This window comes from Pelophylax lessonae (assembly GCF_965119305.1).
Source record: "Pelophylax lessonae genome assembly, chromosome: 3".
In the NCBI taxonomy this organism is placed as follows: domain Eukaryota; kingdom Metazoa; phylum Chordata; class Amphibia; order Anura; family Ranidae; genus Pelophylax; species Pelophylax lessonae.
The window spans coordinates 112497789-112510585 of record NC_138770.1 but is presented as its reverse complement, the minus strand read 5'-3'; the positions used below and the strand labels follow the sequence as shown (position 1 = coordinate 112510585).

The window sequence follows — 12797 nt, the reverse complement described above, 5'->3', positions numbered from 1 at the left end:
AGTATTAACACAGCCTGCAGGCCTCATATTTGAATTGGAAGTATTCCCAGGCTCAGGCTGAGTACAGTAGTACTAGTATGGCATCATCATCATCATGATGCCATACTGTACACAGCCTGAGCCTGGGAATACTTCCAATTTAAATATGAGGCCTGCAGGCTGTGTTAATATGGTCTTAGTTATATGTGCAGTGCAGTGCAATTACAAAGGCCACTGAACACACTGTGTATGTAGGTAGACTATCTATCTACATACACAGTGTGTTCTGTGGCCTTTGTAATTGCACTGCACTGCACATATCTAAGACAGTATTAACACAGCCTGCAGGCCTCATATTTAAATTGGAAGTATCCCCAAATTTTTACCTTAAACTCCTTAGGTGCCTGAATTGATCCTTCCTTTCAATACTGTCTACAGTCTGTCTCTCAGTCCTTATGTGCTGCGCCTGCCTGCACTGCTAAACGTGCGGTAAAACCACCTTCCATCACCACAAAAAAAGACAACGTTGTCTAAGAACTAAATATGCATCTAGATGCTACATACACATCCATACAATCCAACAAACAAGTACATAGTGTAGGTACTAAATGCACAGAGAACTGTATATAAATTCCACCAATTGATGTCCAGGAGAGATAATATACATCCCACAAGGGGAAAGGCAAGAAAACCAGGCCAATGGGAGGAACTCAGGCATAAAGTGCATATAGCCCAGAGCTCCCGGCTAAATAGCCACAATATATCACTCCAAAGAAGTACATTGGGGCGCAAGAAATATAAAGTACAAGGGGGTGCAGCAAACATACTGGGAGGCAAAAATGGCTGTCAGATATTCATTTTACCACTATAGCCTAATATTAGAAGTCCTGGAAATTATCCATATATATGTATATGCATATAGGCGTTGGTGGACTATAACTGTCAGCAGAAATCAGAAAAAGTCACATTAGCCATAGCGGGAGCATATAGCCAGATGGTTAAAAGCAAAGCAACATGAACAGGGAGATGACAGCATGTGGTCAAGCAGTAGCACATATTGCAGAGCAGACACTGTCTCAGGACCCGAACTAACAGCAAGATGAAGCAGCCGCAGCAGAGGGTGAAGCAATGGGCAATGTAGTGCACTCCCCAGTGAAAAACAGTCATTCGATTATCCACTTCTCAACCTCCGCTGACAGAGTGGATAAACACAACTTGTGCATAAATACCATACATCGGTAGTCAGGGCTGCCGCTAGAAATCCTGGGTCCCCATACAGCCTACCTGACAGGGCCCCCCCTTCCACCGAAAATATCAGAATTATATTATCACCCTCTCCCCCAATCCCTCTTCCTAGCAGAAATCCCTCCCAATCACCCCTCGCAGCGCAACCCCCCAAATGCCTCCCCAAATTCACAACCCCATCCCCGTACAGAGTGCAGAGGTCAGGAATACGCTCAGGAGAATGCTAGATACAGAATGCAGGGTTCTGGAGTGCATTATGCACAGGGTTCAGGAGAGTGCTAGATAGGGAGTAGTGCCTTACTAAGCTGACTAAGATTTCCAATGGATGCAAATGTTAGATAGGGAGCAGTGCCATACCAAGGTGACCAAGATTTCCCATTGAGGCCAATGTTAAAAATCGGGAGTAGTGCCATGCCAAGCTGTACATAGTATTGAATGTATGTAAATAACCTCTGTACTGCACCTCTTCCCAGCTGCTACAACCTCTGCAACACACACCTCTCCTCTGCCCTTATCTTCCCCAAAGGTCCCCCATCTTCCTCATGATTTCCTTTCTAAAATACCTTTCTGTTGCTGACTGCCATATCTTCCTTCTCCTTCTTCCCTATGCATGTGTTGCTTGACACAGGGGGCGGGTCTAAGTAGCAGTCCCACCCATTACCGACATCACAGCATGAATTTGACAGGTGCAGTCTCTGCATAGTGCACACCCAGCTGGTTTGTTAGCCAATCCCTGGCTGTTCTAAATGTTCCCACTGCTGCAGGTCCTTCTGAGCTAGAAGGTAACATTTATCACCAGAACAAAGCCTCTGTACAGCGGGACAGTCCTGCCCAGGTTGGGAGGTATGCTGTCATCCCACCGATCTTCCTGTTGTCCGGGCCCCCCTATGTGCCGGGGCCCCATACGGGAGTACTGGCTGTACCCCCCTGATGGCGGCCCTGTCGGTAGTGCCTCCTCATGAGTCATCTGCTGTATGCAGGATCAGTCCCTGTCGCTCAAAGCAGGACACCGTTGAACTGTACCATGCCGTCTCCCATGTGGCGGAAGTGGAGTGGAGGCAGAGTCAAATTGGAGTTGCCGGGGGCCGGGGGGGGGGCGGCGGCACGGCGGAGTGGAGGAGCCGAGGAGGAACGCGTGACGTCACTGGTTGCTAGACGCCAAGCGGCTCTAGCAACCAGTGCTGTGTGGGCTCCACAGCAGAGAGCCACAGAGTCGGATCAGATGCGGTCCGGTCCTCCGGATGATGATGAGATCCATTCCAGATGGTGCACGGCACAGGTCACTCACAGTAAGTGACACAATCTGAGTCAGGCAGTTAGCAGTTCTGCAAAGTCTGGCCAGCAGTGCGCCCCTAGGCGGCAGTGCGCCCTAGGCGGCTGCCTAGTTCGCCTAGCGGGAGCGCCGGCCCTGTATATATATTGTTTTACTTTTAGGCCAAAAAGTTCAGTTTTGGTCTCATCTGACCAGAGCACCTTCTTCTACATTTGTTGTGTCCCCGACATGGCTTCTCGCAAACTGCAAATGGGACTTCTTATGGCTTTCTTTCAACAATGGCTTTCTTCTTGCCACTCTTCCATAAAGGCCAGATTTGTGAAATGCACAACTAATAGTTGTCCTGTGGACAGATTCTCCCACCTGAGCTGTGGATCTCTGCAGCTCATCCAGAGTTACCATGGACCTCTTGGCTGCTTCTATAATTAATGCTCTCTGTCAGTTTAGGTGGACAGCCATGTCTTGGTAGGTTTGCAGTTTTGCCATACTCTTTCCGTTTTCGAATGATGGATTGAACAGTGCTCCGTGAGATTTTCAAAGCTTGGGATATTTTTTTATAACCTAACCCTGCTTTGAACTTATCCAGAACTGTCTGGCCTGTTTTTTAAAATTTGTAAAAAATTATAATAACAATAATAAAAAAAAAAAACTACTGACACCATCAATTGCCCTACTGATCTCAATCTCTCTCCTACTGACACATCCAGTACTCTACTGACAACATCCTCTGCCCTACTGAAAAAGTTCAGTGCCCTACTAAAACTGTCCACTGCTCTACTGCCTGACACCATCCACTGTCATACTGACACCTTCCTCTGCCTTACTGACACGTCCAATGCTCTACTGATTGACGCAATCCACTGCTCTACAAGTGTGTTTGAGCTTTGGGTGCACACAATTATGCAATAGGCTGTGCACACCTATGAATGGAACCGATAGCATATATTAAGTTCATCACCTAGAGTTCCTATCTACCTTTGAGCCCTGGTGAAAGGGACACTGTTGAGCCCCATAATTGTGTTGGCTTTATACACAGACTCTGATTGGTTGTTTCCTTTGAAGGTCACTTTGGACTTTAACACTAATGTATAGCACTTGTTCTTATCTCTTTCTACATACAACCTACAGGACAAGTTTCACATTGCACGGAGCAACACAAGGATATGTTTATAGGTTTTTTAACAGTGTTATGGCTGCCATACTATTTGTTTCCTTATAGGACCCTGTATCGTCCACGACTATGCTTGTTTGACACACTGTATGCTTTGTTTTACAGTTGCTACAACAATGAGCCTTACAATCTTACAAGATTTTACAGCTGATTTCCTGAACCCAGCTTCATCCGTATACCAAGACTGCAAAAACACTCTGGAAAGTTCGGTAGGTTTAAATATGCAGGTGACATAACTATGTATAACATGACACATTGTGCTAAATTTCTATATGGCCTCAGTTATAGACATGAGCTGTATTGCTTTCCAGCAGAGTGCTAATTGATCATACAAGTTGTTTCTAGAGGTATCCAAAAAGCAAGTGTTTACATTTTTCTTTAAAGGGCAAAATACCCCAATAATTAACCTCTCGGTTTTGAATGGAACCAATCAGGCTGATATATTCAACCATCTTCTGAGAGCTAAGGATGATTCCAGAGATGGGCTCTGTGGGGCGCTACCCTCTATTGAAGCCTTAGGGCCCTTTCACACAGGCTTTCCGATCAGGTGCACCAGTCAGTTTTGCAGATGGACCTGGTTGAAAACCCCACGCAAGTCTATAGGCAAGTAGATAGACGTGTGTCTGTTTACATCCACCTGCCTCAAAGTCTGGAAAAACAAGAGATGAGGTCTGCATCTATTTCTGTTTTACCGCTCCTAAATGTGACTAATCAGATCTAAACGTGATGGCGGTTTATATCTGGCCTCCCATAGATCTAATATACTGTAGGTCTGGAAAGCTTTCTTTAAATTAAGCTAAACACTGAACAAACACAGATGTCACAAAAGTGACATCCATCCCACTGTGCTTCCATTCAGCAGAGGATCTGTTCATGGGTTTGCTGCTGACTAAACCAGATGGAACTCATGTGAAAGAGGTCTTGGATATCTCACTTTATTCTGGGAAACAGCTGCACATGTGTTGTCCCCCGCTGGACCCTTCACAGGTATATTTGGAGAAAACATGTAAGGGGTTTTATGATTGCCTGGGTTTTGGCACCAAAAGGTGCTAGTCCTTACCCCACTTCTACTTGATAGGACTACAGTCCACTACTTGTAGTTCTTAACCTTCGCCTTATTGTGCTCAGCTCCTTGCCCTTAGGTCTTCCTACAACATACCGAACCATTAGCCTTTAGATCCACAAGAAAACAATGTCCACACAAAGTTAATGTACTCTTATTCTTCAAAGATGGCAGTGACATATCACATCACAAAGACATACTTTTCGGTATTCTCCAAAATGAATCAAACTTCATTGCTCACACCGATGTTTAATATTGTTTCTAGCGATGCTGCTCTCCTTGAACGGGGAAACTCCAAATCACTACAACGAAAACGAAGTAGAGTGCTTTACCTTCAACACCATTATAGATTTTTTGAAAAATGCCAAAAATATATTCACAGGCATGAGAAGATTAAAAGCATAACAATCACAACTCCAGCATCTGGGATGTCAAGTGATTTGACATCTATAATGGTGTTGAAGGTAATGCACTAGGCGTTTGTGCCCTCCTTTTCGTTGTACTTTTCGGTGGTGTTTGGCATACTTAGCTAATCACATATAGTGGACGTATCATAGCAGTCAATTGTGAAAGCCACATATTGCACATCACTGCTAAGCCATCCTCCCTTAATATCTCTCTCCTCTCCTTGGGAGCCCCACCATGTTGGAACCCAGTTCCCTGATTGTATCCTATGTCTTCCCAGGGTCATTAGTACTTACTTGAAGGGGTGCAACATACCTGTAAGGCTTTATGCATCCAGCTCATTACTCTCTTCTAGAGACAGGACTGCTGCATCTGCTTTTCTAGGTTCAGTACATTTTTCCCAGGTGTCACTAGAAGTCCTAGGTGCATTAGTACACTCCACATAGAATGCTAGTCTGGCCTACAAGGCCTTCTGCATCCCACCCCCAGTCCAGTTAGACCATTTTTTGTGAGACAGGAAGACTACAGCTGGGTATTGGAATATCTCACCTGAGGCTTACTGCCATATGCAGGGCCTTGGCTGTGCTGAATACATCTGCATAGGTGTGGGATGTTTGGCTCCCATGTCCTGTGTGTCTAATGCTCCTCCCCCTCCTGGCCTTTATATGGGCACTGACATGACATCACTACAGGAAGGCTTTATTTAAAATAGGACCTAACACCCAACTACATTATTTCCTGTTAACAAAGTAGTGGAAGACTAGCTAACTTCACCGTCTAACAAACAGATCAGCACAGTTATTCAGAATTAGGATGCAATTTCCAAAATTGCATGGAAATTGCACCTCTGTGGCAAGCCTTTCCCCTTGGAAGTCCCATAACTTTAAAATGTGATCATTTGTTTTCACAGACTTACCATTGAACCCCTTTGGGCCTAAGAGTAAAACAAATGTTAATGCCTAAGCACAATTTTGCAACTTTGACATGTGTAAATAAAACCGTACATATCATAACAACTACTTTGTGCATCCAGGTGGATTATACCTTGTTTTTTTTAACTGGGCTTTCATTTGATGATAAATGCAAATAGATATCTCCTGATTTTTGTTTTATTATCAAAGTAAAACAGGCCCAAAATAGTAAAAAAAAAAAAATAATAATAATCTTTTTTTTTTAAATGTAGCTGTATATTTCTTGCTCCTATCATAACATTCCACCAAAGAATAACCCAAAATAATTTCTCATGCTTCTGATGATCGCAGCTATACCAAATATGTCTATGTTATTTGTTGTTTGTACCCATAGTACAGCCCAGAATCAATAGTGCGCATTTTGCTTTGTCTATCCTACCTACAGCACATTGACACTGACACCAGCTAACACTGGTACTAATTTTTTCTTTTTAATTCTGTCTCCCCCCCCCAAAAAAAAAAAATTCCCTGACCTTTGACCCTGATACTGACCTTTGACCCTGACCTTGGCCCAAACACTAAGCCTGGCACTGACCTAAATCGAACCGTGTTCTAGGTTTTTTTTTTTCATTGTTATTGTTTTCTTTTTTTTTTACACACACTTTTTTTTCCCTCTCTCTGCAAGGACAGTAATGGCGCTTTTCCACTGCATGGAACCGAACGGTTCGGCTCACTTTTGTGCTTTTCCACTGCTGGTACCGCATGGTACGGTGTAGGAACGGTTCGGTACGGTACAGCGGCGCTTTTCCACTGCATGGAACCGAACGGTACGGCTCTCAAAAACAGTACCACCTCGATTGTGGTTCCAAGAGGTACCATACCCGGTACCATATCCCACAATCCTTTGCATGCAGTCACTACTAGCCACTGATTGGTCAGAGAATCGCTGTTATCCCACCCACTTAACTTTAGTACTACTTTAGTGGAAAAGCAAACCATACCGTACCGAACAGTTCCAACACCGTACCATGCGGTACCAGCAGTGAAAAAGCAAACCGGGCCAAGCAGGGCCGAGTAGAGTAGAGCCGAGCCGGTACTTGCAGTGGAAAAGTGCCATAAGAGATACAATGTATCTCTCCCCTCCATTCACAAACAGGGAAAACACAGGTGGACTTCACAGTGACTGATCAGTGACTGAATGCCAATCAGAGGCTAACATAGCAATCAGGTGACCGGAATCGGGAGTCCTGGGTCCGGATCGTTCGTACAAGGCACGGGGCTGTTGGTGAGAGCCCGGTCTCTGTGCTGGGAGTGTGCCATGTGGCATGCTCCTAGCACAATGGGAGATACACAAATATATTCCCCAACAGAAGACAACCCAGTTCAGTGAGGCCGCTTATTTGCGTAGGCTCGGCGCCAAGGAGTTCTATTCATTATTTAAAATGTATATAAAGCCAAAACATTTTTTTATTAGTATAGAGTGGTAAGGAACCTCTGTTCTTACTGCTGTCTGTGTCTCTGCTAGAGAGATTCAGGCTCTATAGTTGTCCTGATGATCATGGACTGAAAGCAATGACAAGAGCTAACTTTTATAGTTGTCATTGGACAAGGAGTCAAGGGGAAATCATCCAATGGGGACACTTATTATGGTGACAAGAGGGAGATACAGTATATATCACTTTGTAGAGATTGTGTCTTTCTTCCTGTAGTGTCTGGTATAGGAAGTTAATGGAGATCTTTTCAATGGAACATAGACAGTAACATTTTTAATGTATCAAGAAAAAAAAGTTTTGGCTTTAGATTTTTTTAACTAAATAATGGACCTTGAAATTAAAAAAAAAGGTTCAGTTTTTAGAGATCATTTTTTAGTTTTGGTTGAAGTAGAGAGAGACTATGTTAAGTTTTGTCACCACTGGGAGAACCACCTCCTCTGTTTGTTCTGGTGACCACTCTCACCAGGATATAAAGTGATGGGAAATCCAGAAGTTTATAGTTGTCACATTTTTACCAACAGAGGGTGAGGGAAGCCTTTCACTGGATGAACAACTAAATAGAGGATTTCCCCTTACTTTAGAGAGATTCCCTCTCACTTGTTGCTGTTTCTCTGGGACAGGATGAAAAGGAAAAAATCTGATAGGAGTTGTAGTTCCTCCACACTACATCTACAACCCTACTGTACTTCCCTAAAGCAATCACTATTCTAACCAACTCACCCCCCCCCCCCCAAAAAAAAAAAAAAAAAAACTGCTCTAGATCTACTGTAAAACAATAAAACATTATACAATATTCACATCTAAGTTTTTTCTAACCCTATATGTATATTTTGTTTGTTCTCCAGTTTAATATATCTTATCAATCGCTTCCTGGCTTCCAGTCAGCCAAAGTTACCGGTTTCAGGTAAGAAATTGTTATGAGTATGTAGTGCTCCAATGTTCTTTAGCTCTTATTATTGCGAGACACAGGAGACACACATCCACTACTACAAACATATAGCAAGCACAAAGACAATTCAGTGTTGCTCAGTAGAGCTTGCAATCCAATAAAGAATAGGGAGTGATACCAATGATACGTGAAACCTTGAGCAGGATGGGCCAGCATCTTTAATAGCCTGTGCCAACTGGTTTTCAATAGGCAAATGTCACATGCTTTTCACATTGATTTAGGGAGCTTCTGTGATCATAAAAATTATTTACAGGTGCGTTTGACCTGCTTCAAGTTGCTTTTGCATTTCCATAGTATTGGGAGTTAAATAGACATGTGCAATTCGTTTCGATCTGAATATAAATTCGGATTAATTTTCGGCTATTTCGGAGTCAGCGGCTGGCATTCTTCATTGGATCTACTTTGGGGGACATTTATTTCTTGTTTTTTGGGGGGTTTTTTACTTATTAAAGCACTTGTCTAAAACAGCACCGTATCTTTGGGGGGGGGGGGGGGGCATACCGCGCCACTTTTGTTTTCGGAATTTTTATTTGTTGTCAATTCTGCTTACATTCAGCTGTCAGCAGGGAAGCCCCCTGACAACAGGTGGGTCATCGGTTGTTAAGGACATGGCACTGGCTTCCCATCCAACTCCTTAAAGGGGTTGTAAAGTCAGAAGGTTTTTTTTATCTTAATGCATTCTATGCATTAAGATAAAAAGCCTTCTTTGTGCAGCAGCCCCCCTCAGCCCCCCTAACACTTACCTGAGGTCCCTCTATGTCCAACGATGTCCACAAGTGTCTCAGCCATCCAGGATTCTCCCTCCTGCTGGCCATTGGCTGCCGCTGCTGTCAATCAAATTCAGCTAGCCAATCAGGCAAGAGAGGGAGTTGGGTCAGGTCAGGGCTCTGAATGGACACAGGGAGCTGTGACTCGGCTCAGGTGCCCCCATAGCAAGCTGCTTGCTGTGGGGGCACTGAACAGGAAGGAGGGGCCAGGATCACAGAAGAGGGACCCGAGAAGAGGAGGATCTTGGCTGCTCTGTGCAAATCCGCTATAAGTATGACATGTTTATCATTTTTATAGGAAAAAAACAAGACTTTACAAGAATTACAAGAATTCAAATCGGTCAATCATTTTTTGACTGATCCAAATTTGAATTGTTCTAAAAATGTGGAATTTGTTAGAAAAATATTAAACAAAACTATACTAAACACTTTCTCTTCAGAAACATAAAAAAGTAAGAAATAGTTAAAAATAGCAAAAATGCTGTGTGAATATCAAAACATAAAAGGCATATAGTGGGGGTTTTCTCAAATTTAACTGAAAATGTGCAAAACACTGTTGTTTTGGTTAAGCCAAAGATTATGAAGGAAATAATCCTTACTGTTTCCTCCTCTCTTCAAAACTAAAAGAAAAAAAAATGTTTTGACTTGATGGATTTGGACTTTAGTTTTTGCACACTGTGATCATTTTTTTTTTCATTTCAGGCCTGGGAGCATTGTTGCCATATTTTAAATGTTTGTGAACATCATATTCACATTAGTTAGGATTAGAATAGATATTTCAAATGTATATGCAGCCAAACGTTTTTTTTTTTTAGGTTTGGATAGGATGGGGAAGGATTACAACCCCTGTCAAGTTTAAATTGCTGTCTGTGTTCTCATTAGGTAGATTACCCATCACTATTTTTACTGGCAATTGTTTTTGAGACAGAAAATCCAACAGTGTCAGTTGTCAGCTAAAGGGAAAACCTGTTGGGGGTGATAACTGTTTTAGGAGAATTCCTAAAAGAGAGACCTCCTTTCACTCTCTGCTGTAGCTTTTGGGAGAGGAAGTAAAGGGGAAGACATCAAAAAATAAACTGACAGGGGTTTTAAATCCTTTCCACTCTTTGCAAATCTAAAAAGAAAAGATTTGGCTATACATACACTTTAACTACTTGCCGACTGGCCGCTGCATATATACTGCAGCAAAGTGGCACTATTGAGCGAAACGAGTCCCCAGTCCATCTATTAGAACAGATTACACTAAACAAGTTAACAAATGCTTGCAGTAAGCCATGACACTTTCTCTTCAGAAACATAAAAAAGTAAGAAATAGTTAAAAAATATGCTGTGTGAATATCAAAACATAAAAGGCATATACTGGGGGTTTTCTCAAATTTAACTGAAAATGTGCAAAACACTGTTGTTTTGGTTAAGCCAAAGATTATGAAGGAAATAATCCTTACTGTTTCCTCCTCTCTTCAAAACTAAAAGAAAAAAAAATGTTTTGACTTGATGGATTTGGGCTTTAGTTTTTGCACACTGTGATCATTTTTTTTTTTCATTTCAGGCCTGGGAGCATTGTTGCCGAATACACTGTGGTCTCCGAGCCTACCACTTCGGCTGCACTTACCACTGCCAATAATGCTTTAATAGCAAACTTAGCCACCACTGCCTACAAAGCAGCTTCTGTTACAACTATGGTTACAGGTAAGACATTTTATTTACTTAGTTCCATAAAATGTTGGCTGAAGGATGTTGTGAGCGAACAGAACAACATCTTTTCCCCGATTTCTTCTGTGACTAACGAATCTGTAAGCAATGATGATTCTATTACTTGCAGTTTTGAAACTGTCATTCTCTGTGCTAAATCAGCTGCATTGGAGAGCAGGGGAGAAATTGGGGGTTTAATAGACCCCTGATATCTTAAATGCTATCATATAGGTTACTTGTTAAATTAAAAAAAAAAAAAAAAAATGTTAATTAAACAAATAAAAATAATAAAACATATTTTAAAGGACCCTCTTTTCCCATCTCCCATGCATACACGCAAATACAAATGCCAGCATAGGTCCAGCACACATGTAGACAGTGATTGCACTACGCATTATAACTGCGCCACAAACACCAGAGTGAGAGCATTAATTCTAGGGCCATCAATGCTAAACAAATAACCTCTAAAGGCTTAAAAAGCATCACCTATAAAAATTTTAGGTTCCAAAGTTTGTTGCAATTTCACTGGCTTGCACAATTTTGAGTCTTGACATGTTTGATATTTATTTACGCAATGCAACCCTATATTTTATCAAAAATGTATTTTGTGTTTGCGTGGATTAAATCAAAAATGTTTATTGTGTTTGCGTGGATTAAAATTTATTTTAGAGTATTTTTACATGAGCATATGTGTTTGATAAGTGGCTGCACAAATATCGCATGACATAAAAAAAATGCATTGCCCACCATTTTATTTTTCAGGACCTCTAATTTCAGAAAATATATAATGTTTGAGAGTTCTGATTAATTTTGCAGCAAAAAAGATGCTGATTTTAAAATCCGTGTGAAAATGTTAAAAAAATTGCCCTGGACAGCAAGTGTTCAAAAAAGGTCTTTATGACCCATTAATTGCTCTTTCCTCCTAGTTTTAACTCAATAACAACCTTTATTATTGTATTATATGCTAAGGCCTTGATTGTAATTTCCTTCAGATGTATTTCCCCTTCATGTATATATCTACAAGTATTTTGGGAAAGCATATGTTACACATTTGATACCTAATAAAAATTGAAAAAAAGTCTTTATCCCATATTTTAAATGTTTGTGAACATCATATTCACATTAGTTAGGATTAGAATAGATATTTCAAATGTATATGCAGCCAAACGTTTTTTTTTTTTTTTTAGGTTTGGATAGGATGGGGAAGGATTACAACCCCTGTCAAGTTAAAATTGCTGTCTGTGTTCTCATTAGGTAGATTACCCATCACTATTTTTACTGGCAATTGTTTTTGAGACAGAAAATCCAACAGTGTCAGTTGTCACCTGAAGGGAAAACCTGTTGGGGGTGATAACTGTTTTAGGAGAATTCCTAAAAGAGAGACCTCCTTTCACTCTCTGTTGTAGCTTTTGGGACAGGACGTAAAGGGGAAGACAGCAAAAAATAAACTGACAGGGGTTTTAAATCCTTTCCACTCTTTGCAAATCTAAAAAGAAAAGATTTGGCTATACATACACTTTAACTACTTGCCAACTGGCCGCCGCATATATACTGCAGCAAAGTGGCACTATTGAGCGAAACGACGTACCTGTGCGTCATTTTATTCAATGGCCATGGAGTCGCAATCACGCCTTGATTGGCTAGCAGGGATGTCAATCAACTGATCCGGCAGACCCGATGTCCGTCGACCGCCCGCGATCATCCCCGGGAGAGGCAGAGCGCCTGTCTGCCTATGTAAACAAGGTAGATCGCCGTCCTGTAAGGGGACAAGATGGAGATCTTGTGTTCCTGCTAAGCAGGAATCAGGATCTTTGTCTTCCCCCAATCAGTGTAAACCCCCCCCACACAC

General features: G+C 41.8%; 1 protein-coding gene across 1 annotated transcript in view; it reads left to right on the top strand.

The window, feature by feature from the left end:
- The window catches only part of LOC309549147 (adhesion G protein-coupled receptor F5-like), a 199680-nt gene that overhangs the window by 112036 nt on the left and 74847 nt on the right, over nt 1-12797 (top strand). The window contains exons 6-8 of the mRNA XM_082249203.1: nt 3774-3877; nt 8386-8444; nt 10806-10945. Of these exons, the coding sequence (XP_082105329.1) occupies nt 3774-3877; nt 8386-8444; nt 10806-10945 (303 nt within the window). The remainder of the gene's footprint in view (nt 1-3773; nt 3878-8385; nt 8445-10805; nt 10946-12797) is intronic.